This window comes from Nothoprocta perdicaria, unplaced genomic scaffold (assembly GCF_003342845.1).
Source record: "Nothoprocta perdicaria isolate Ctin4 unplaced genomic scaffold, notPer1 scaffold_366, whole genome shotgun sequence".
Taxonomy (NCBI): domain Eukaryota; kingdom Metazoa; phylum Chordata; class Aves; order Tinamiformes; family Tinamidae; genus Nothoprocta; species Nothoprocta perdicaria.
In genome coordinates this window covers 337,220-362,196 of record NW_020455606.1, presented here as the reverse complement: position 1 = coordinate 362,196, position 24,977 = coordinate 337,220, and the positions used below count along the sequence as shown (strand labels likewise).

General features: G+C 38.3%; 1 protein-coding gene across 1 annotated transcript; it reads right to left on the bottom strand.

Annotated features, from left to right (window-relative positions):
• Nucleotides 1–271: 271 nt before the first annotated feature.
• LOC112951704 (transient receptor potential cation channel subfamily V member 6-like) lies at nt 272–24,911 on the bottom strand. Its single transcript, XM_026044453.1, has 15 exons — nt 24,565–24,911; nt 16,125–16,222; nt 15,416–15,538; nt 13,338–13,478; nt 12,722–12,820; nt 12,311–12,486; nt 11,246–11,392; nt 6,092–6,304; nt 5,685–5,771; nt 4,810–4,886; nt 4,324–4,489; nt 3,953–4,019; nt 3,082–3,350; nt 1,895–2,001; nt 272–545 (listed from the first exon to the last, which is right to left on the bottom strand). Exons 1-15 carry the CDS (start codon nt 24,693–24,695, stop codon nt 272–274), a joined length of 2,175 nt encoding a protein of 724 aa, XP_025900238.1. The 5' UTR covers nt 24,696–24,911.
• Between the last annotated feature and the right edge of the window lie 66 nt (nt 24,912–24,977).

Sequence of the window (24,977 nt, the reverse complement as noted above, 5' to 3'; positions counted from 1 at the left end):
GCATCACAAAACACACAGGCCTTGTCTCAGTAAACCCACCAACCTAAAGTAAGTATTAGTGCAACAACTGAGATACCTGGAAGGTAGAAGAAAGAAGACTGGATTCATATATCATGGCATAGAAGCCATCAACCATTCATGATGTACCAGCAGAGCTCCGGCAGGCTGACAAATGTGTGTGGCATGCTGTACCATGCTTGAACATTTGGAGCAAACAACTGTTGTGGCATGGCAGAAGTGATCCATGTTCTGGGGTAAGGAAAAAGGCTTCTTAGACATCGTAGACCTCCTCTTCCATGGCATGATTGACCTCCCCGTGGAACTGGTGGAAMGTATTCTGCCTCAGGATCTCCCAACCACGGTGAGAACTAGTCCTGGATGTATTCCGTGACAGTGATAGAGCAGGCAGTTCTTTCTTGTACAGGATGTTCCTATCAATTTCTATATTTTCCAAAGTTTTATCACACGTTTCCTTGTCCTGAACCTTAAATGCTTCTGTGTACCGCATCATCTTGTGTTTATTGGGATCAACTCGGTCTTCTACTCTGTAGGAGAATTACAAAAACATAAACTCAGTGAATTAGGAATGTTCCAGCTTATCAACAATGATGAACAGCCTCAAGAAACAGTCCTCTCCCAAACAAGAGGACTGCCAGCAAACCCAGACATTCTAGAATCATCAACACAAACACAAGAAAGTGATTTGRAGAACAATCCTTTTATTTTTCCTTCTTTAATACAAGCTCTTATGCAAGTGGCCCTGCCTTCTTAGCTTCTAGTACAGAGTTATCCCCCTTGACTTCATCCCTTTAATTCACTTCACTATCTTTACTTATTCCTAGGTTTTCTATTCTTTTAAATCATTTCCTAGTCACARTTTGCCCTTTCCATTTTGCCAGCTGCCAAATATTAGCAGATAATGGAGTCCCTTCATTGGAGACCCAGTCCATCTAACTCCATCTCCAGATCAATTTTCTTTTGTTATGTATACATTTCTTTTCATCTGTTTCCCTTTTTGTTGTCTTTCTTCCTCTACTGCTTCCTGATTTTAAGGCTCAGGGTGTAACATCTTTCACCAAGATGTGATTTATCATCTCCACATCCACCATCTTTTCTCTGCATTGYTTATATCTTGCCTTCTGAAATACCACCCCACATGAAATATAATGAACATACATGTGATTTGATAGAACTAGAAGACATCACAACTCTACTCCTAGTATCAAATTCAGAATTGGTGTTAAAAGTTGCACTTGCAGAGATGTAATCTGTACCTCTGCCTGGATGTGTTGTATATTGCTAATATTTTAAGTCTACTTAATTTTTTTTTTTACACAGAAAACTTGCAAGAAAATCTTACTAAAAAAAAAAAAAAAAAAAAAAAAAAAAAAACCCAAGCCTCATTTCTCTGCTAAAGTCTCCAGAAATTCCTACTTCACAGAGCAACCACTCCCCCTTATGGTTTTATCAGCAAAAGGTAAAGCAGTGAGAAAGTACATATTCCGAAACATGATATTCTTTTCTCAGCCTCATAAATGTTGATGAAAATGAGAAATAATGAGGAATCTTGTGCTATCTAGACTGCAAGCAATTCATTTATTGTTTCAGGAAAGTCTAGTGCAAGGCCTGAAAAAATTCAGGCCTTATAACCTATTCAGCTTCAGAGATCTGTCTCCTGAGACTTACTAGATAAGCAAACATCAACTGATTTCACAAAGAACTGCTTTGGGAGGGGAATGGTGCTTGTCCACCACAAACACAAAGCAGGCAGGCATCTGTGTTCTAGAAAGGAAGAACACCAAACACTCCTCCTCTGGCCACTGAAATGACTCCTTGTTCACATCCATACACTTCTTATGAGAAACATTCATACACACATCAGAAGAGAAGTCACCTGAGATACCATCGGTCTCCTAGCCCATATTCCCGGCCGCAGATTCCAGAGCGAGGCCAGAGACATCGTGGCAGTTTCCGCTCCAGCATAACAGTAGTAGCGACAACCTTTACAATAAAAATAAATAAAYAAATTGGAATAAATTTTTAAAAATCTCTTAAAAAATACTGGTTTGGCTAATACTGATAGATGCACAGGTACTGAGAGAAAAAAACAGAGTCAATAGAGTCAATACCTTGTTTATTATGAGAGAATTCATTATTTTTCTACTAACTGTGCCACATCTTGAAGAAACAATGGAACTCTTAAAACATTATTAAACATCTTTCCTTTTATACCTTGTGATAAGGTGTTGTGTAATCAATTTACAAGCTAGAGAAAGGATGCTACTTACATCAATATCAGAGCCTTGACAACTTCAGAGCCTATTCACCATCATATAAAATTGCTATCCTAGCACCAGAATTGCAGCTAATCATTTGACCTACTGTTTTTCCTCTCTCTCAAAAAAAAAAAAAAAAAAAAAAAAAAAAAAACCAAAAAAAACCCAGAAGTGTATATCCTGCTGAACAGCTAGATAACTGATTTTGTTCAATGACACAAAAAGCAGCACAAGCTTTCTGACCAAGAGAGGCCAACTTCCTTTAATTAATCTAAAGGCAGAATTGACCTATTTGAAACCATTTCTCTACATTTTCATTTCTTTGGAGTCAATCATCCCTGTATTTAACTATCAATTACAGAGGAATGTGATGTGCAAGATAGGGTCAGATTTAATTATTTTTTCAGGACATTCTCTAAGTTAAGAAATAAACAGCTATGGAGACACAGAAACCTGGAGAGGTTTCTAGCTGCTATTTGAAATAAGATGGGTATACAGGTAAAAGGAAGTTATTCTGGAAGGCAGTTTTAGATAGGAAAAGCTGCAGAGGCATAGTCTTGCAGTTTGTACCATAAACTTACCTAATTTAAACTTTATAACTCTAAAGAATTTAGGGGCAAATGCACAGAATTAAAAGTACATAGCTTACTGTATTAGCTCATGTGAAAAAAATCTGGCAAGAGTTTTTAAATACATTCTGTACTGCAGGGATGGTGGAGCAAACAGTTGGCCAGGCATTTCCCTTGGTCAACCTTTTTCTCTCTTTATTCAGAAAAARAAATCCATACCATGTAACCTAAATTACCTGGGCTCTCCAAAGCTCATCCCGTTCATGGGCCACTCTCCAGTGTGTGTCACCCATCATGGCAATAAGCAAGTTGAGCATAAGAAGAGTAGCAATGACGGCAAAGGCAAAGTATACAACGCTGTACATAAAGGGCAGGTCCACATCATAGTTTGCAGGGCCATCAATGATAGTGAGGAACAGCTCAAAGGTGGTGAACAAGGACATGGGATAGTTATAGAACTGGCCAAGGTTTTGAGGGTTCTCAGTCTGGAAAATGATGTAAAAAGCTAGGGGGGAAAAATGAGGAAAAAAGATAAAAATAGTTTAATGACATGAATCATCTTCCAAGAGCAACTAAGTCCTATTAGAGATCTTGACCACCTGAGCCAGTCAGGAAAGGTACTGCACATCATGTTTAGTGTAGTACTCACTACAATAAGATCAAATCCCAGAGTAGGGTCACTGGTCACCATTACAACTCTTTTTGAGACTTTTGTTAGCTATATGTGCTCAAAACATAACCAACAAAAAAAGAAATTTTTTCTTCTTCATGGATAGAATAGCATAGAATATATGTGTAAATGTCATTTTTTTTGAAGATAAACATAATAAATGCAGTATCTTTTTAAGTCTTGACTTACATATATTGACATTACTTGCATTGCCTGCATTTTCATTATCTTGGAAAGAGCAAGGGTTAATAACCAAATCTATTAGAACAGCAATCAATGCTGGGAAAGATACCATGCTGAACAAAATAGAAATTATACATCATCATTCCCTCTGACAGCTAAGAGGATGACCTGAAGGCACTCCAAACTCTGCACTTGATTCAAACAAGAAGATTTGGCAGAGATAACATAACCCACATTTCCTTTTGTAGACTCACCTGATGCAAAGCCCAGTATCACCACAGCCATGAGCCAGCAGAAGCGCATAAGATCACCAAATATCATCTGTAAAGCAAAAACAGCATTGCTGTAAGGTCAAACTGTCCCATCAAGTCACTGTGCAACCACATGTAAACCGTTTTCCAGATTCTAAGGTCGTAAGTGGATGAAAGGAAGCTTCTGCATTTTATGGATGCCTCCATTCTCTTACAAGAGAAAGAATGTGAAAGTCTCAAMCTCTTCATGCAGACAAGAACTCAACCCTTTTCCATTAATTCAAATCCTGAGACAGAAAGAACATTCTTTGAATTCTCCCTATCTGGAAAGTGGTGTCAGGATGTGTGTAACAAGCCCATTTTGTTTCTTATACCTTTTGGATCATGATGGTAAAGGGTCCCAGCATCTGGAAGCCTCGTGCAAAGTACATGACATTGCACCATCCTAACACCAGGGCAAAGGACATGGGCACCACCTCACCAGTCATGCTGGTGAGACGCATCACCATGGTTATCAGAATCATGCAAGCATATGTGATACTGCAAATGAAAAAAAGACAGTGAAAGACAGTGAATAAAGTTCAGTAAAGGAATCTTACCCTACTTTTTCTTTTCTTTCTAAAAATTTCAAGACAGGCACATACAGACACCAGTTCCATAGGCAGAGTTACATATGGCTTAATTGCTCAACTCTACCTGCCCCTTCTCTGGCTTCTTTCACACCATTTGAGTCAGTAAGAAAAAGAAATCAAGAAATGGAATATTCTAAAAGAACAGCCAAGGTGATTCATCTAGTAAAAGATAGTAGAGAGAATAATGAGAGACAATGTATTTTTAGACTTAACAGAAAATATACTTACATAATTATGTGGAAAGGACCTCCTAGAATGGTTTGTCCAAAGTATTTTGCTGCTCCAACTCTAAGGATGTCTGGGATCTGAGAGAGACACTCTATTGACTTTATGACTCAGACATAGTTCATTATAATATTAATTATCCTGGTAACCCCTAATAATCACATACTCTTGGAGCAAGCCACACCTGCTTTGTTTGCTTGTTCACAGTTTTTGCATTATGTTCCTTTGAAAACAAAGGGATTGTGTCTGTCGGCCCCTCTGGGCCTCTCTGTGTGGATATATGGGCAGAGGGCAAGCTGTTCACCAGCTATGTTCTATTTCAGAACTCTCTGTCATTTGATTTTTTTCTATTTAAAAAGTTCCATCTTGTAGTCCAAATTTTAATAAAATCAAGTCCATGTGTGTGTATTTTAATAGAAAGAGCTCCTGATCTTTTTTGGAAGAGTTTGTGGTAAAGTAGTAAAGTGAACATCTAGATAGGTTCATCTCAGAATTTCGAGTGAGGGTCTTGTTATAGGTCAATAGAGTTCCTGATCTCCAGCTGAAGATAAATTTTCAATAGTTCATACAAAGATCACTTAACTAAATACCTCTAACACTCTAGATGAGTACAGAATGTTCCTAAGAATCTATTGATTTGTACTGGGACCAGTTCTTCTAAATGTTTTTTGGAACCTGGAATCTTACAGGTAAACTACATAATCTCTGTTTCTTTTCAAAGATGCTGTTTGCCAGTGCCAGTTGCCAGAGGAGTATACTGAAACACTAAGACTCAGCAAATAACTCCTACCAAGTTCCAAACACAAACTAATATTTTTGCAGTAAATCAAACCTGGCTTGAGTAAACTCAAGACTGTACATGTCACTACTTCTCTTACCTCAAGAATCAAAATTACTACAGCGCCTATGACTGTGACCAGTTCACCCACCAGCCTCAGCTCATCCTCATATGTCAAATATGATTCCTAAAAGAAAAAAAAAAAGTGAGAGGAAATTTTGAAAAAAGGGAAAAAAAAAGAATAGAGGAAAAAAGAAAGTCTGCTGTGTAGTATGGTGTAAAAAAAGGTGCCAAGGACTGAAGAGGTTATAGAAACAAGTTCAGCCTGATCACAGAGAAGAGTAGACAACGGTGTATACCCAATATTCCTCACTGACCAAGACAGGGAGAGAAAAGCATAACAGCCATAACTGGGAGCTGGAAAGTATTTGGACTTTCCAGTCAAGTAGTTTAGGTTAGAATTACCAAGTTCTGCCTCGTGGGCTCTGAGTCCTACAGACACAGTACCTGCAGCATTTTCTGGATATAGATAGTATTGTCTCTACTGCTTGTTTTGTTGTCTGTTCGGGGTTTCAGTGGTCTGTAGACGCAGCACATAGTGAAGCAGACCATGTAGAGCACATAGAATAAAGCCAGGAAACAGAAATAGGGCCGTCCATACATATTCCACTTCAAGCTCACCAGTTCCTTCACAGGTGTTAGGTCTAAGATCTGTCGGGCCTTTAAGAAGATAAAAAAGTTATTTGCCATAAGGGAATTTGTCTATAAGCTACATTCATCCTGTTCCCTGGGACAACAGCAGAAAACTATTCTTGCCTGTACTATTCAGCATTAAGTAGCTGAATTTGTTATGCAAAAATGAGAATGCTTAGGTCAGTTCAGATTACCAGTAAAGAACATACATAAGGAAAAAGTAAGAGAAATACACCCTGCAGCAAATGGCTTTTGAGTACAGGTTAGAAGCACAAGAGAAGCATATTAGATACTGGAATAAGCTTGTTTTCTCTGTAGGCCTGGATGAATATAAACCTGGATGAATATAAACATTTTACCTGTGATTAAGGTACATTAATGCTAATCTATGAGGCTGTATTGCAGGAAAAAAAGCATATCATTTAAAATAGCTTTTGACAATGATCTCATTTTTACAGGGCTATATACAAAGAATATGAAAGGTATATAGTAGGGATTGGCTTACAGTGTCAGAAGGTTTATAAACCCTGTGAACTTTGGGGATTCCAATGTGTATAAAACTATTCTACTTCACAAATAGCCTTTTACTGTAATTGGAATACATTTTAAAGAATATTCTATGTTAAGCAAACCATCACACTACACTTTATGGACAACCGGTTCTCCAATCTGTGCGAAAGATACAATATTATTAAAACAGCGTTGAAAATAAGATTATTTGAATTCTATTTCAGTTGCAGGACAAAGTTGTGGGGCAGCCTTATGGAATTTGCTTTGCTTTCCTTTTTTTTTTTTTAAATTTTCTTTTAAAACTAAAAATCTTCATTTATAGATCTAAATTTACACTGAATTCAACAGTTTTTCCTATCACCTTTAATAACAATTGTGGAAATTCTTCCTTCTTGGAAACATATAAAAGTGTCCCTTACAGCATTAGCTCTCTTTGAAAAACAGATTCTGAAAACGGGAGAGGTGCCTGAGGACTGGAAGAAAGCCAATGTCACGCCAGTCTTCAAAAAGGGCAAGAAGGACTCAGACAACTACAGGCCAGTCAGTCTCATCTCCATCCCTGGGAAAGTGATGGAACAGCTCATCCTGGCTGCTGTCTCCAAGTGCATGGAGGACAAGAAGGTGCTCAAGAATAGTCAGCATGGATTCAGCAAGGGGAAATCATGCTTGACTAACCTGATCGCCTTTTATGATGGAATGATGAGTTAGATAGATGAGGGGAGAGTGGTGGATGTCATCTATCTGGATTTCAGCAAGGCTTTTGACATTGTCCCTCACAACATCCTCCTGGGCAAGCTCTGGAGGTGTGGGATAGATGAATGGACRGTGAGGTGAGGATGGAGAACCGGCTGGATGGCAGAGGTCCTGTTCAACTTATTCATTAACGACCTTGATGAAGGGATGGAGTGCTCCCTCAGCAAGTTTGCTGATGATACCAAACTGGGAGGAGTAGCTGATAGCCCYGAGGGCTGTGCTGCCATCCAGAGGGACCTGGACAGACTGGAYRACTGGGCGGYKAGAAACCTCATGAAGTTCAACAAGGGCAAGTGCAGGGTCCTGCACTTGGGGAGGAATAACCCCGGACACCAGTACAGATTTGGGGTTGACCTGCTGGAGAGCAGACACCCAGAGAGGGACCTTGGTGTCTTGGTGGATGACAAGATGACAATGAGGCAGCAGTGTGCCCTGGTGGCCAAGAAGGCCAACGGGATCCTGGGGTTCATTAAGAAAAGCGTCTCCAGCAGGTCSAGGGAGGTGATCTTCCCCCTCTACACAGCCCTGGTAAGGCCACATCTGGAGTACTGCGTCCAGTTCTGGGCTTCCCAGGACAAGAGGGATGTGGAGCTGCTGGAGACAGTCCAACGCAGGGCTACGAGGATGATCAGGGGCCTGGAACATCTGCCCTATGAGCAAAGGCTGAGGGAGCTGGGCCTGTTCAGCCTGGAGAAGAGAAGGCTGAGGAGGGACCTGATCAGTGTGTATAAATACCTCAAGGGAGGCAGTGAGGAGGAGGAGGGGGCTGGCCTCTTTTCAGTGGTGGCCAGCGATAGGACTAGAGGAAACAGCCACAAATGGATGCACCAAAAGTTCCACAGGAACTTAATGAAAATTTTCTTAACAGTGTGTGTGTGGGAGGGAGGCAGAGCCCTGGCACAGGCTGCCCAGGGAGGTTGTGKAATGTCCTTCTCCAGAGATCTTCAGAACCCGCTTGGACGGGAGGTTGGACTAGATGATCTTTAGAGGTACCTCCCAAGAGGTCCTTAAGGATTCTGTGATTCTATGATATTACCTCAGCTTAACAGACAACTAAGAGAATTTGGAAAGGTTTCCAGAGCAACTTATTTTTCATTTGAAGGCAACAGCAAGACATACTGTGAGAAAATCCAGGATTTTCAATTTACTTCCTATAAATTATTAATATTAAATTTGAAGTTTTGGTCATTTGCTTTAAAATCTTAATGGTCCAACGCAATTGTATCTAAACCACATACATTTCCAGGAATAAACAGAAGCTTCAGCAAGACTCTTGTGTGCTATGAAAAATAGAACTACTGCATACATTAATGTTGTGCTTCTGTCAAAGAAGTGTATAATGCATACATTACTATGCATACATAGTATGTATGCAACATACTATGTATGCATGTATACATTGTATACTATATACATTGTATAATATTGTGATTGTACATTATACACATTGTATATTCATTGTAATATGAAGAATTACAAACAAATAAAAAGCTTCCTCAGAAAAGTGAAGACCATACTTTTAGAAGTTACGGAATGGGTCATTAAAAAGTATGTTTAGTGGAGTTGTGAGTAAAGGAGGGAAACAATTCTTTCTCTCACACCTTTCCTTTTAAAAAACACATGAGTAGTCCAGAAATTTTCTTAATTGTCCTCATGGTTGTTTGGTTTAATTTCCACATATGTTCATAAAGGACAAAGAAAATATATGGAGATATTTAGGAAACAATAATTCAACCTGTTTTTTTTTTTTTTTTTTTTTTGAGAATCTCTCAATTTGAACCAAAGATGATTCTCATGACAAACATAAGAAACGGAAAGATCAACACCATTTTTCTCCTTTTGTTTCCTAGGACAAGATGAAATTGTGGCTATATTGATAAGACATTACCATTCTTCACAGGAGCAGTATGCAAAAATGCTTTTTAAATAAAACATGTTACTTGCAATATAAAGACATATTTAGAGAAAAGTTTTTCTGTTTTAAGGAAAAATCTCATATGTATGCTTTTTGAAGAAGTACTGATCAATGTGATCGTACCATATGTTTCGATAGATAATTACACATAAAGAATTTATACAAGCCATGTGAAAAATATTTTGTATTGGATTGTCACTTGGAACTATAACATATAGGATTAAGCTTAATGCAGTTATTTGTTRTTCTAGGTTTAAAAAATGCAGCTGTTTCCAGATCAGAGGTTCAGCATGTATGCCCAACAGCTTGTTTGATTATTTACACATCCATCTACTTGTTTAATAAAGGTCACCTCTTCTTCCTAATAATTTTCCTTCATATATGTCCTTAGGTTATGCAGCTGTTTCAAGATCAGAAGTTCAGCATGCATGCCCAACAGCTTGTTTGATTATTTACACATCCATTTACTTGTTTAATAAAGGTCACCACTTCTTCCTAGTAATTTTCCTTCATATACGTCCTTAGACCACCATTACTATAAACAACACAGTCACAGAACCTTATGCAATTAATTGGGGAACCCAAATTAGTGGTGTGGTTATCCTAGAGTTTTTCTCTTTGCAAGTAATAGGGTCCTACAGATGATCATTCGGGTTATCTGCAGCTCCCCAAAAACAATATGTGAAATTGAGGGTATCTCTACCCTTGGTGTGCCTGTGACCCTTTGTTTGGCTTCCCTGTGTGTGAATGCAATGTCTATTGATGTAAGCAGAATATGTAAATACTCAAGGTCCAGAAACAGGTTAATAGCTGGCATGTTTATGGAGGATCAAAGATTGCTTTGTAGGTCAAAGATCTAAATCTACTTAGTAGATGAAACCAGTTGAATTCAACTACTTTAGAATCATCAGGGTTATTTCATTTGCAGGTCTTTATCTATATAAAAAAGGGGAAGTATTTATTTGACTCTTTTAATAGAACATGTGCAGGGTTCACAGCAATAAGCTACTCTTCCAAGAATCCTGGCTACAGCTGCCTGGTGAGCTCCAAAATGCCAATGAGGCCTTTTCTGTAAGAGATCTTTTCCGTAATAGGAAGACAAACAGCTCCATTTAACTCATTGAAAATTAGCCTGAGTTCTGATATCTTCTAGAGTATGAAAGTTGCTCATAATAGCAATGGCAATTTCTCTGATAAGCATTTGAAATGTTTTTGTCATGTGTGTGAATATAGAATTAAGGATGACAGGATATTCCTATCAGTATGGAAATACAGGAGAGCTTTGTATAATATGCTTTAAGATAAGAAAATTGCTATTTTCTCCTGATGTAATTAATACTCAACTAAAATTACAAGGCTAATATAAAAATGTGAGATTTTAAGTTTCTATTTTTTGTAGTGATATTTAATTGTTTTCTATAGCCTTCAGTCTCCTAGAAGACTGACACTTAGAACATAAGTAGGACCCAAACTTGCATCTGAATTTGACCCATACACTTTATTAAATTCTTCTAGATCTATTTTCTCGTGCTCTGCTAAGAGGAACAKTGCAAGGATGAGTCAAAGTGGCATGAGAAGGTTACTTTAAATGAAAATTTACTGCTTTCTATATGTTCTATATCTTCTATATGTTTCTATATCTTCTAGATAATTATATAGAAATATCTCTAGAGTAGCTGTTAAACCATAAGATTCAGCCATATCATAAAAAGCTACCACAATTCCTGTATTTCCTGCAACATGTGGCAAAGTCCACTGTCCATAAAGACCTCTGTCTGCGTTTGCAGTACCTCTCTCTTCTTGGTTGAGACAATGAGCTCAAGGAAGGACTGATCTTCAGCCCAGGAGTCAATCTCTGTAAGATCATAGAGCACAGTCGTAAAGGGGCCAAAGGACCAGAGATTGTACTTCCGCTTCTGCATGAGGTATTGAAACATCTGAGGAAAAATGAAAGCAGTTCAGGAGATCAGGAACTATCCAGTTTATAATGATTTTCATTGCAACACCTTAAAATTAAATCCTTCTTTACAAAATATTTCCCTTGAACTTCCTCATTATTGTTACAGTTCTCACATATTTCACGACCTGCTTCTCTTCAGTAATGATAAACAGTACTTCCMCTGGACACTGGATATTCTCAAAATGTATGATAATTTTAAAACCTTCGTCTTAATCTGTCTGGACTTACCACTTTCATACAAGATAATTCACAGAACAAAACAATATTTTGGGGGGTGAATATTTGTTTTATTCAGCAAATACTTCAGACACACATTAGCAAGAATACAGATAGGAACTAACACTCTGGAGGAGACCAGTGATCCATGCAGTCTATTATCTTTTTCTGGCAATAGACAAATAACAGTAGTTCAATGGGACCTAACTCACCTGCAGTTATACCTAACATCAAGTTAAGCATAAGTATGAAATTTTATATTAAAAAATCTTCTTGTTTATGTTTTTCTATGTGTCATATGTAGGCTAATAAAATCTAGATAGGAGAGACAACTTTTTAAACGTTACTTTGCTTGATCTTTCCGGTAACACACACACACACRCACACRCACACACACACACGTGCACACACATATATATACCACAAATGTTTCAAAAATTGATGAAAAGATACATTCTTTAGGCAATTGTTCCTCTTATTAGGATTAAGAAACTTCTTATACATGTATTTGGGTATTTTGTGAGACTTCTGGCAGAAAAAGGAAGAAGCTGTTATGCATCTTTTACCTGCTGTGTGTTAAAATTCCCATGATCTGGGTGAGATTACTTCAAGTTATCCATTTCTGAATTCCTTTCCCTGTGCAATATCTTTCAGACAATTGTGTCATACACGAACTTACCACAGTATTGCCCTCAACACCAGCCAGTTTGAATGGAGTAAGCCCCTCATTATTCGGAATCAACTCAAGTGATCCTGGTCCTTGTTTGCTGCTGTCATAGGAAAGTATCAGGCTGTACATATGGCAGGCAAATGTTTTGTTAGGTTGTAGAACCAGGATGTGAAGAACAGTGTTACCTGTGGAGGAAGCAGTACAGATAAAATAAGTGAAATAGCCCAGCCTTGCAGAAGGAAAGTAATTATTGCTTAACAGCACTAATAAGCTGCTACTTGACTGATGCCATTAACAATGGCTTCATCCAACAGCCATTTGTAATGAAAGAAAAAAATATATGTTTACAAAGATGACAGGAATATGAACTGCAGTCTCCAGCTCTGCTATATACAATTCATTGGGCCCCATCACACATACCTAAATAATCCTGAGCTCTGATGTCAGCTCCATTTTCAATGAGCAACCTTACAATCTCCTCATTTCCCACACAGGCAGCAAATGATAAAACGTGTTCTCCTGCAAAGGATGGAACAAGGAGGAAACAACATTAATAACCCAGGATGCATGAGAAGTTGGATCACTTAGTGGGAAAGCCAAGGAATACTAGAAAGGAAAGGAAGAGTTACTCCAGGAAATTTCTAAAACTCCTGCCCTCACTGCTAGTCCTGCGTAGAAAGGAGGAAAATAACAAGCCCATAACACTAGAAAAGACAAAATATCCTTATCAGGAGAATATCTTAGTAATGGAGGACAAGTAAGTTGCACTATGCAATAAATAGACTTTTTATACAATATATAAATTTTGTATGCACATAAATACAAAAGACATGTTGGCTTCTTTTATATATATATGTGTAATTGTACCTACGTACTTAGATGAGGAAATATGGCCAGCTAAAAGTGTGTGACTGAGGACTCTCGGGACAGGAGCCTCTGCTCATCAATTAGGTGGAGACAAAAACAATTCTCCCTCGTTTTTCATCACTCCACTGGGCTCCTCCCATAGCAGCAAGAAGATAAAATAAGGCTGTACCGAAATAGAGAAGGTTCTGGGAGCTGCGCCTGAAGAACTGCCCGGTAGCCCGGGCCATGCAGGCAKTGGCTCCTCTCTTGAGTAAAGCCTTCACAAGAGTGATGTTCTGGTTCACAGCTGCAATGTGGAGAGCTGTCTGCCCTGTAAGCACACAAACAAAATAGGATATGTGGGCATTAAGATTTGGCTTTGATGTTATCCCTGCTTTGAGGAGAATTCCAGAGGTCCATTTCTACTTAAATCTTTTTGTGAATCTATTAAAAGGGTAAACATTGGAGTAGGACCGAGGGTAAATGTCGGAGTAGCACCGAGGGTAAACATTGGGAGTAGGACTGAGGGTAAAGATTGGAGTAGCACCGAGGGTAAACGTCGGAGTAGGACCAATGGTAAACAATGGAGTAGGACCGAGGGTAAACGTCGGAGTAGGACCGAGGGTAAACGTCGGAGTAGCATCGAGGGTAAACTTCAGAGTAGGACCGAGGGTAAACATCGGAGTAGCACTGAGGGTAAAGATCAGGAGTAGGACCGAGGGTAAACATCAGAGTACGACCGAGGGTAAATGTCGGAGTAGCACCTTGGGTAAACATCGGAGTAGCACCGAGGGTAAACATCGGATAAGGACCAAGGGTAAACGTCGGAGTACGATCGAGGGTAAACATCGGAGTAGCACCGAGGGTAAACGTTGGAGTAGGACCGAAGGTAAACATTGAAGTAGCACCGAGGGTAAAGATCGGGAGTAAGACTGAGGGTAAACGTCAGAGTAGGACTGAGGATAAACATCGGTGTACAACTGAGGGTAAACGTCAGAGTAACACCGAGGGTAAACGTCGGGGTACGACCGAGGGTAAACGTCGGAGTAGGACCAAGGGTAAACATCGGGAGTAAGACTGAGGGTAAATGTCGGAGTAGCACCGAGGGTAAACGTCAGAGTAGCACCAAGGGTAAACATCAGAGTAGCACCGAGGGTAAACGTCGGAGTAGCACCGAGGGTAAACGTCGGAGTAGCACCGAGGGTAAACGTCGGAGTAGCACCGAGGGTAAACGTCGGGAGTAGCACCGAGGGTAAACGTCGGGAGTAGGATGGCTGCAAGGCTTTTCTGAATAGGAGCAGTGCCTCAGTGTATCCTTGTGGGAGGACACATCAATTATTGTTCTGTCCTTTTCCCTCCCTCCTCTTGTGCTCATTCAAAAGTTAGATATTGTTTACTATCCTCTATGGGAGGACAATCCCTAAATGCGTCTTTCAAATGAAGTATTGAATTGTAGTGATATGAAGAGAGGATCTGGTTTAGAATAGTGTATGGATCTGGAACCGTGGGATGCCGGTTTGATTATTTCATTTATTACTCTTAAGTCCCATGTTTTTCCTTGGTTTTTTTTTTTTTTTTTTTCCTTCCCCTTATGCTTCTCCTTTTGGTCCAGACGTTGCAGCTTTCCAGCAAAGTAAAACATATTCCTGGATAGCGCAGTTTCCTGTTACTCAAAACAAACTGATTGCCTTGTCTGCTGTGAGGGTCAGGAGCGTGTGAAGTACGGAATGCAGTGGCCACAGAACTACTTGGCCTGGTGTCCCCAAGTGCAATGTCCAGTTCTGGGCTCCCTAGGACAAGAGGGATGTGGAGCTGCTGGAGAGAGTCCAGCGCAGGGCTACGAGGATGATCAGGGGCCTGGAACATCTGCCCTGTGAGCAAAGGCTGAAGGTGCTGGGCCTGTTCAGCCTGGAGAAGAGAAGGCTGAGGAGGGACCTGATCAGTGTATATTAATACCTCGCTTGGATGCAGCCCTGTGCCACATGCTCTAGGTGACCCTGTGTGAGCAGGGAGGTTGGACTAGATGACCTCTGAGGTCCCTTCCAACCTTAAGCGTTCTATGATTTTATAATCTGCCAACAAAACCAATAGGATGATGTGTCCCATGAAGAATTTCATGGGATATGAAGAGAAGATCAAGACAAGATCAAAGCAGGCCTGCTTAAATTCTTTAAAAGAGGTATTGGATTTCTGAGGCAATTTCCTAAATGTGTGGGCTTCTTCCCTCCTCCTGCAGAGGACACCAACCATTCCCCTACCCTGAGGTACCTTCGTAAAGCTCTGATGTCATCCTTTCATTGACGAGCTCTGGAGCGGCCTCCATCAAAGCCACTGCAGCCTCCACATTATCATACAAGGCAGCTACATGAAGGGCTGTCTCCCCTACTGCACCTAGAGACAGTAAAAGAAGCACGTGGGTCATCTAGACACTGAACCACATGGGACAAAAGCAGATACAGATTTATTAATGTGGAGAATTATGGAAGTGCTAGGCTCTTGAGCATTAGAAGATGCTGCGTCATTGTATGACATGCTAGCAGCATGGCCTTGTCCTTCATCCCCTCAAAACCTGGAAGCTGAACAGAGACTACGTGTGTTTGTGGAAAGAAGGATATTTTTTAAATGGCAGGATATAAAATAAGCACACTCTAGCCATCTCCTTCAGGAAATGATTTCACTCAGTCTTTCTAGAAATGAGACTTGGTCAGGCTGTAAACCAACTGTATAATTCCTTATTGTCACAACTCACTTAGCAATTGACCATGTCTCTGAGCTAGAATCCTCGCTTTGTTGCAAAATGGAGACAATTACATTTTTCTTCAAACTGTTTTAGAAGCTTGTTTCAGCTTCTGACATATAGTTAAGCACTTTGATACTGCTATTGTGAATGTTGTGGCACAAAAAGCTATTCTGACTTTTGCAGGAAGTTCTTATCTTCCCCAGAAAGTCATCTGTGACAAAAGAATCATCAAGTAACCTCTTTGATAGATATCACATGTTCCATCAGTAAGAAGTTTTGTAATAGCTTGGAGGTTGTTCTCCTTGGCAGCCTGGAGTAGCGGGGATTCCCAGATCCTACAATAAAAGAAACAGTGACTGTTAAAGAACACAGTCAATCACAAGGTGCCTCTTTGCAGAACTAGAATGAACACTATTAAAGCCAGTAAGAGTCTTCAGAAATGATTTTTCCCTGAAAGGTAAGCAATACATAACCTATGACCTGTGGGTAATGCACACCTAATACCTGTAAGTTTAAAAAAAAAAATCGTTCAGTCGTTCTTGCCTTATTGGCACATAACCGTGTGGTGGCAGCAGAGGGAAAGAAAGGAAAAAGAAATAACCAAATCTATTCTTGTTCACATAGTCCACATTTTCAGGCATAGAACATAACAAACGATCAGTCACTTGAGATTTCTTCTACCAGAACACTAGTTACCTCACAAGCAAAAAAAAAGTCATCAGGTTTTTATGGAACATAATAATAATAATAAAAAAAAATGTTTCCATCTGAATTACCCACAGAATGAATAGAAAAGAAAGAATAGAAACAAGAATTCACCCTGTATCTTACCACAGTGTCCTATGGTATAACTAAAAGAATGAGATCTAAAATGTAATGATGCTGAGAGACTTGAGGAAGTTGATATGAACTGAAAACCATGCCATTCTGGGAAAAAACTATGCCAAACACAAGTCCCAGACCAATGGAACGTTTATAGGTAAAGAATGCCCTTAAATCCTCCATCAGACTTTTGTTTATTTCAGAGTYAAATAAGAATCTACAAGTACTTCACTACAGCAAAGTCATTTGATGCGAACAACATCCTGGACACGGGCAAAGCTGATCACACGAGTGGAAAAATCAACTCTTGCAACTTAGTGTGGTCCTTGCATTCAAAATGATTCTAAACTACCTATKCAGACACGATAATACCCATAAGTTACTAGCCTTCAATTCTTGTTGTAAAAATGGCAGAACATCAATCTTACAACTTGAAAAGCACATCTGCCAATCCAAAATAAATATTTAAAGTCTAAATATTTTAGGATGGTCTTTTTTTTTTTTCTAACTGCCTGTTTAATCAATGAATGTTTAATGAATAAATGGTGTGGGCAGGGTTCCCTTCACTCAGCTATGTTTCTCTGAAAGTTAGGTCTTCAGTCTCAGCTGCTCACCTGTGCACTAAGTACAKTCAGTATACCTGGTCCAGTTAGTGATGGATAGGATAGGTATTTCCTGAAGGGTGAGCAATCTGAGCCCTCAGYCAGGCTTGCCACATGATACAGAGTAACAACTTTTATTTGCACTCTCTTTTACATTCCACCACTTATGACCTTTGCTATCTATTTGCTCATGCTAGTCTAGGGTAGCAGGCTAAGATGGACTGATGGCCTCAGATTTTGCAGCAATATCTAATTAAACAAAGGTGCGCACACATACAAAACAAAAAACAGCAAAACATGATCACATAGTTTATCTGAAAGCTTTGGAATTGTTCAATCTCTTTTCAAAAGATACCTAGGACTGGAGCAACTGGTTTTCTTCCCCAGGTCCCTTGGATCCTGTTTCACTCATTAACCTAGACCAGGCTTAGACCTTTAAAATATAAAGAATAAGCCGCCTCTATAGGTCACAAGGAAAATTCTACTAACCTCCCATCTAGCATTTCATCTGGCCATGGCACCCCAAAATATGGGGATGAGAAACAGAAAGCTTTCTAGCCTTGGCACTCTTGTAGGATGGGATCAAGGACTGTCAACAAGAGTACAACATCTTTAAGCTTTATTTATCAGCTTTGGTCTTTTCTGTGGCGCAAGGAGTTAACTTTGTGAGAGAGAATCTACAGACTCACTTCAGTTTGGGAGGAAAAAAGGATCCAGTTTGCCAGGATAAATTAGAAAACCTTGAGACCAAACAGGGACAGTTTTCTGCATAATGAACAAGAGGCATTTTCAGAGGAAAAAAGTATTCTTATATGGAGAACCTGGGCAACTGGTCCCTTCTCTTCTCATGAATGAGTCAATTAATCATTTAAAATACTTTATAGATAAGATCTATTTGATGATTTATTGTTATTATTTCCTGAATAGAACAAAATATTTCTTTTGAATCCAGTTTTTACTGTGCTATTTACCTGCCAGATCTGCTTGATTAGCATTCAAACAAGCTTTGCTAATGTCGAAAATTGGGGCATCCCAAAATCATAAAAGATAGACTAATTATTATGTTATAAGTTTTTCTATTTTACCACATTTTCAGAGGAATCTTTTCATTTAAAAATGATTTTGAGTGAATTTTCTATTTCATTATTTTCATACAAATGAAAACATATAAGTAGCTCAAGTTCAAAAGTTAAAGCTTCAAGGGAAAAACGTCACTCTCAAAATGTAGGAAATAATCTATATCTCCTGGGAATTCAGGATGAAATAGGAAGAGGATCATAATTCCAAATGGGGTAGGTCYGGCTTTAGTTTGGAGGTAATTTTTTTATTTCTATATCGCCTCTACTTTYTGAGAGCATAGATTTTTAATTATTATTAAATACCTAACACAACTCAGGTCAAGCTCCAATGTGTGAAATGGACTAAGTCTAAGGAAAACTGTAGAATAATAATAATAATGGTGCTACRAACAAGAATTTCAATCTTGTTTTCTCTACCTAATTGGCAATGAATACTTTCCTTTCACCAAAGTGGAGCAACTGTTATTCTCAGATCCCACAAAAAAAGCGCACAAGACATATACATTCGTCAAAACTACAAATTTGGAGATACAGTTTCTTGTGTTGTCACAGATTTCTTCCTTGTATTATATTTGCAAAACTGCAAAATTTTAGGAACAAAGTTTTTTCTTGCTTTTAATTATTCTTTCATTAGTTGTACTTTACAAATTTGAAGAAAATATAAAATAACTTTTATACAGTTATCTTTGGATTTAATCCACTGAAATATGTACAAAATCTGAACGGCTTTATAGGAGCAGGATACTGAATTTGGGGGTAAAGCAAAACAAGGAGCAGAAGTATACAGATGAATATTAATCACTTGATTAAATGCAAGGTAAAGGGCACAGGCATATAATATAATAAAAGTATAACTGAAGGAAATATTTATCATTTCACAAAAGGAACATTTTATATCAYCAGGAGCACTCCATTTTCCAAGTGACCAGAAACTACACTAGAAAAACGGTAAAGAACAGAATATAACTACAAATATTCAGAATGTAAAGAATAATATCCTGATCAAATCAGGGAGTCATTCTGTCATATTTTGTCTGTGTCCTTCAGACTCTTGGCCTTCTTATTTACTTTATCTATATGTTAATTGCTTTAATTGCTAATTACAACCTGAACCTGACTGAATGAGAACATAACTACTAGGATCAGTGAGACTGGGAGAAAATAGAGAGGCATTTGGAGCAAAACTTTAAGATTCAATATAAGTGAAGCAACTATTTTGGCTGAGGAAGATTGTGTTTCTGGAGAATATTTCTGGAGAGGCAGGAAGTGGGAAGGAATTTGGATTTGAACAGTATAAACAATGCAACAATTCTTATGTTGATGCTTTACTGAGTATGTCTTTATCCTGCAGATGACCTCAAGAAGGAGGAAGGATTGGGCAAGAGACAATGTAGGTGGACACAAACACAATACCTTTCTCACAAAATTCTCCAAAGCCCTTGTAAACTAATTAAATTATAAGCATGTTAACAGGCAGGCATCTAATATCTATTACACTCAGCTTTCAGAAATTTAGGCCAAAATTTTCAAACTTATCTACTCACTGGAGTGTTCTCCAACTGGGCTCACAGATTCAGACAAAAAACAAGCTGATAAATAACTCAGAAATGTTGGTAAATGTCACAGCATACTGCCTCCAATGTGTCAGAAATTAATGGCTTACATAGTTATATGCAATCATATATGCCTTTACCATCTCTTATTTTTATGGCCCCAATTGGGAAACATTATAGAAATATAGCATTATATTTTTATGATATATTATAAAAAAATATATCATTAGAACTATCAAACAATTTTAATACGTTATTAAAATGTGGTGAGTTTATAAGTGTTAAGTCCTGGATGAGCTGCCTTCACTAATGGGAAAGAAAAACAACAAAAACAAAAAAACCCTAAATTACTTGAATCTTGAATCTTCCCACTCAATTATGATTTGAAATATTTATAATCGCTGGATATTTAACCTATTTTCTTCTTTACCCATTAAACTCAGCATGAATTCTACATGTTACAACTCTAGTTTCTGTGTGTCAAAACAACCACAAAATAAAACCCAAAACTTTATATTCTTAAAAGAACTTGCTACATTTCATGCTTAGTTTCCATAAATTACCTTCAGTCATTGGATGAAGAGAGACGATTTCAGAGAATGATTCAGCACAAGGACCTACTTAGGCGCTTGGAGAAAACAATTTAATTTAACACAGCTAAACTAAGATGCTCTTCTATATCATTTCCTGCATCAACTATGTAATCAAGGCACAATAAGCTCATAATGTATCCACCTAAGCTGTGCGTGTAGCAATCAGTGCAGTACTGATAGCTCTTTATAGGATCAGTTTAAGGTAAACACAGTTATATAGACAAATAGTAGTTCTGATGCTCAACAAGAAACATGATAATATCCACATGGAACTATGTCTAAGTTCTCCTACTGAGTTAGGTATGGTAGTTAGCTGTCTTGAGGCACGCTGGAGATTCTGGGATCTGTATTCCTATCACTCAGCTTACTTAATAGATGACTCAATGAAGAGATGGCTCAGGAAGCTGTGATTTGTTTTTCAGCAGAGGTGAGGGCAAGTCAGCAACACCTGAAAATCCATTGTGAAACAAAGAGGAGATAGAATGTAGGTCAGATTCTGACTGAGGGAGTCATGTGAAATAACTTTAAAGAAGATAAGGGATTTCATAAGCACTCTCTGCTGGTGATGYATATTTTTCTGCATTTGCAGCTTCTTAGGCACTTCCTAACTCCATAAGGTTCCATAAGACTTAGTTATAAAAGTAGGAATCTGAATTTATAAGGCTATTTTTAATGAAGGAATGATGCCAAATACATGAACTTTTTTGACACCAAACGATCTGAAGCCTTTTTTCATCAAAACTGAGCTCACCAGAGATGAAAAAGAAAATTTCTTACTCCTCCTGCCTTCCCTTCTATTGCTTGAGTCATTCCCAAGCTTGAATATTCCTACTGCCAGTAGAGTTTAATCCGACMTCTATTGGTTTCATTCCCTATCTTCATGGCAATGTCCAGTACAGAAGACCTAAGGCAATTCTTTCAAACTGGCATATAAATTCAGCAGCAGTATTTTATATTAGTTTTCTTTTCTTTCCCTGTTGCAGTACTCAGAATATCCATTCTTCAGCACTTCCTTGTAGAATAAACAAAGGAGTTTCAATTTTTCCTTTTTTTTTTTGTGCCAATCTGCTTGTGTTTGCAAGGCTTCAGGAGAGCAGRAGAGTGCTCAGAGAATGTTAATCAATCAAAAGGAGGAGCAATGCCAAAAAATGTGTTATGAATGAAAAGTGTAACTTGAAAAGGAGGCAGGTTAGGATAACAGGAGCTCAAAGAAGGAGCAATATCAACAAATTTCTTCAGCATCGGCATTGGTTCTTTCCACCAGGAAAAAGATTCAGGTTATATACCTGCTGTTGTAGGACATTAAAAACATTTTAGCAGMCATCTGATATTTCTGTAGTCTTAATTTTCATAATTAATCACTCACCCACCTTATATATCTCTAGAGAGTATGTATCAACACCAAATGCAGCGATAAATTGAAAATAAAATTACTTTGGGTAGTCAGGTTGTAATTGAAGATACTAGACAATCAACTGAGATTAAAGATTCATCTTTGATGTTTTGACCATCCATCGCACCAAGTAGCAGAAAGCTTGCTTGTTCACCTCCATTAGGGCAATCTCCTAGCAAGATCACAGAAATATCTGCATCTAACAGCACCACAAGAATAATCTAATGCTAATACTGGATCAACAGTTTATTTTTCTGCACTAGTTATTTATTTACTCACTGAGTTATTCATAAAACTAATTTGTCCTCATCAAACAAACTCACTCTAAGACAAAACTCCAGCCCTTGTCAATAGGGATCTTCATGCAGACCCATGCTAGGCTGTTTTCCTTACCCTGCATCTAATTGGTTTCTTCTAATAATTCTTTTTTTGTTGTTTTTCTTTTTTTTTTTCAGAGAGTAAGTTCTATGTTCAGTTCTTCGTGAGAAAAATTATAACCAAGCTTAAGAAAGCAAATGAGTTGGTAAGCCTATAGTCCTAATCTTAGGCAACCAAGTTATATTTGTGTGTGTTTGTGTTGTGGGAAAAAAAATGCGAGCTCCAGATAAGCTTCATATCTGAAATATAGGCTTTTTTTTTTTAATATTAGGCTCAAAACATCTCATTGTGAGGGCCTAAGAAAAAAAAAAAAAAGACAAAACTACTATTAGTAATGCTAATTACTATCACTGCTGAATGCATGACGAAGTCATTTCCACCAGGCTGATCCTTGCACCTTGACTATTGAGAAGCCTTGCTACTGAAACATATTAGAAGTGATGGAGCTGGCATCTCTGTGTCACTTTAATCTTTGAGAGCAAAGGAACCAATTGATGTTGATAAGAATTGGGGATGGGATAGCTATACATTGATTTTTGCTCTGAAGTCTCTGTAAAGTACATAGAAAAGTAAGAATCAAACCTCAGGTGATATCACTTATCAATTACTAACTTGAGTCAAATTGGTCTAGAAGCTCAAGGCTTCTCATGTCCTTATAAAATTCCTAAGCACTTCAGTGAAATAGAATTAAGYTGAGTTACTTTCATTTGCACCATGTTTGCTTTTACAGTGAGCAAAGCACTATCAATGCAAGAAAGACTAATTTTCTTTYGTGTGACTGAAAAGCCAGACAAAACCACTAGAGAATAATAGCTGTGATGTAGAAGAGAGATAGAWAGCTTTTATTGACACATATTTGGAATGAGCTGCATGATTCTCTGCAAGTTATGCAAATTGCTCCAATCATCTCTAATGGATTATTTCTAGGGCAACAGATATCTGTATTTCTATAATTAATTAATATATGCAAAAGAGCTTTGATATTTCTGTTGAAATATACAAGTTAAATTATTGTTAATAAATAATTAATTCTCACAACATCCCAGGAAAGTTAAGTGATGACACTAATTTCTAAGGATTAACAAACACGTTATTCACAGTCCCATAGCACATGCCATATCCTCATACCTCAGCCTCAAAGGTTGAGGGAGCTGGGTTCAATCTGCTGAAGAGGATGTTTGAGGCAATCAAATAGCAGCTTAAAATTAGGTGAAGGGGATTAACAAAGAAGAAAGGGCCTAACACTTGCTAACAGGAGATGATAAAACAAGGAGCAATAGTATCTTGAGAGACTGAGTCTGGAAGGAGGAAAAAATACATCTTTTTCACCATGAGGTTATGACAGCACTGGAAAACACACTCAAAGAGGTGGTAGAATCTCTGTTTTAGGAGRTTTTCAAGAGTCAATCAAATAAAGCCAAAGATCTCTCTATTACTCCCTCTCTCCTTCTCCCACTCTCTATTTATATACATATATATACACATATATTTATATAGCTCCATGTATCCATATTTTTGTCGCCAGAGATGCTCAAAGTTTTGGAAGTAAAGAAAGATTTTACAAGGGAATAAACGTGATTTTATAATTTGCGTACTGCAGCCAAAGTGCACACATAAATTACAAGAAATAATGAAAATTAGAGATATAACTCCATTTACTGAACAATGCTGCATGTGGAAGGGACAGCATTGCACAGCAGCAAGAGGATTTATCTAGTATTTACATGTGTAGACTACAAGCAACATGCTCTGTATGTGCTTTGAAGATAATTGGCATCCAGGTCAAGAAGGTGAGAAATAGCAGTCCAACCTAGGAGGTGAATGACCATGATAAGGTGAAACAATATTATGCCCCCTGGGTCCCAAAGTAAGGACAAGCCTCAGACAGTAAAATCCATAACAAGCCATCATTTCAGGCAGAGCTCAATATAGCATAAATAAGTCACACTCACTCTTAATGATGAAAGTCCCTTAATTTATTAGGTTTACAAATCAAAACAGGAAAGTCAGAGCATACATTTTGAATTTGTGATGGAAACGCTACACTCAGTATTATTCAATTGTGACCTATTAAGCCCAGCTATTGAAGAAAATGAGACTAGAACTCCAGAAACATTCCAACTTGAAAAAAGAAATCTTAGAGAGAAGAGTGCACTCAAGGTGTTTAAAGCTTATCTGCAGGCAGGAAAGCCTGAAGAAAAAGAGAGAGAAGCAGCAGGAAGAAAGGGAAAGACAAGAAACCTGAAGTGCACTGTACCTTTTCTGCTGGAGGAGGTAGATTTCGTCCAGATGTTTATCACAGGATTTTTTGCCTTGCAGTATCTGACTCAGTCCACTCCAGATCCGGAAATAGAAGGACTTGCTATCCCCAAATAAAGGCACCCCCATTGCAAGCCCCTTTTTCTGCCTTGCCCAGGTGCCGGAAAGTCAGCAATCCTCACTTTGATAAAAATCAGTAAAGGCTCTCTGCAAGGCAACACTGCTCTTCTTTCACCAGAGACTGTGCTTCAGATGCATCAGCTGCTCAAAGTACACGTGAAAACACAAAATAAAATCATTTCTGCCTAGCAGACCATACTTCTAGCCTCACCAACAGACACTTAGTTTCCAAAATAGCCCAACCCAAAGGTGTGTCTGATTTAGAAACAGCTCACCAGCAACCTTCCCCTT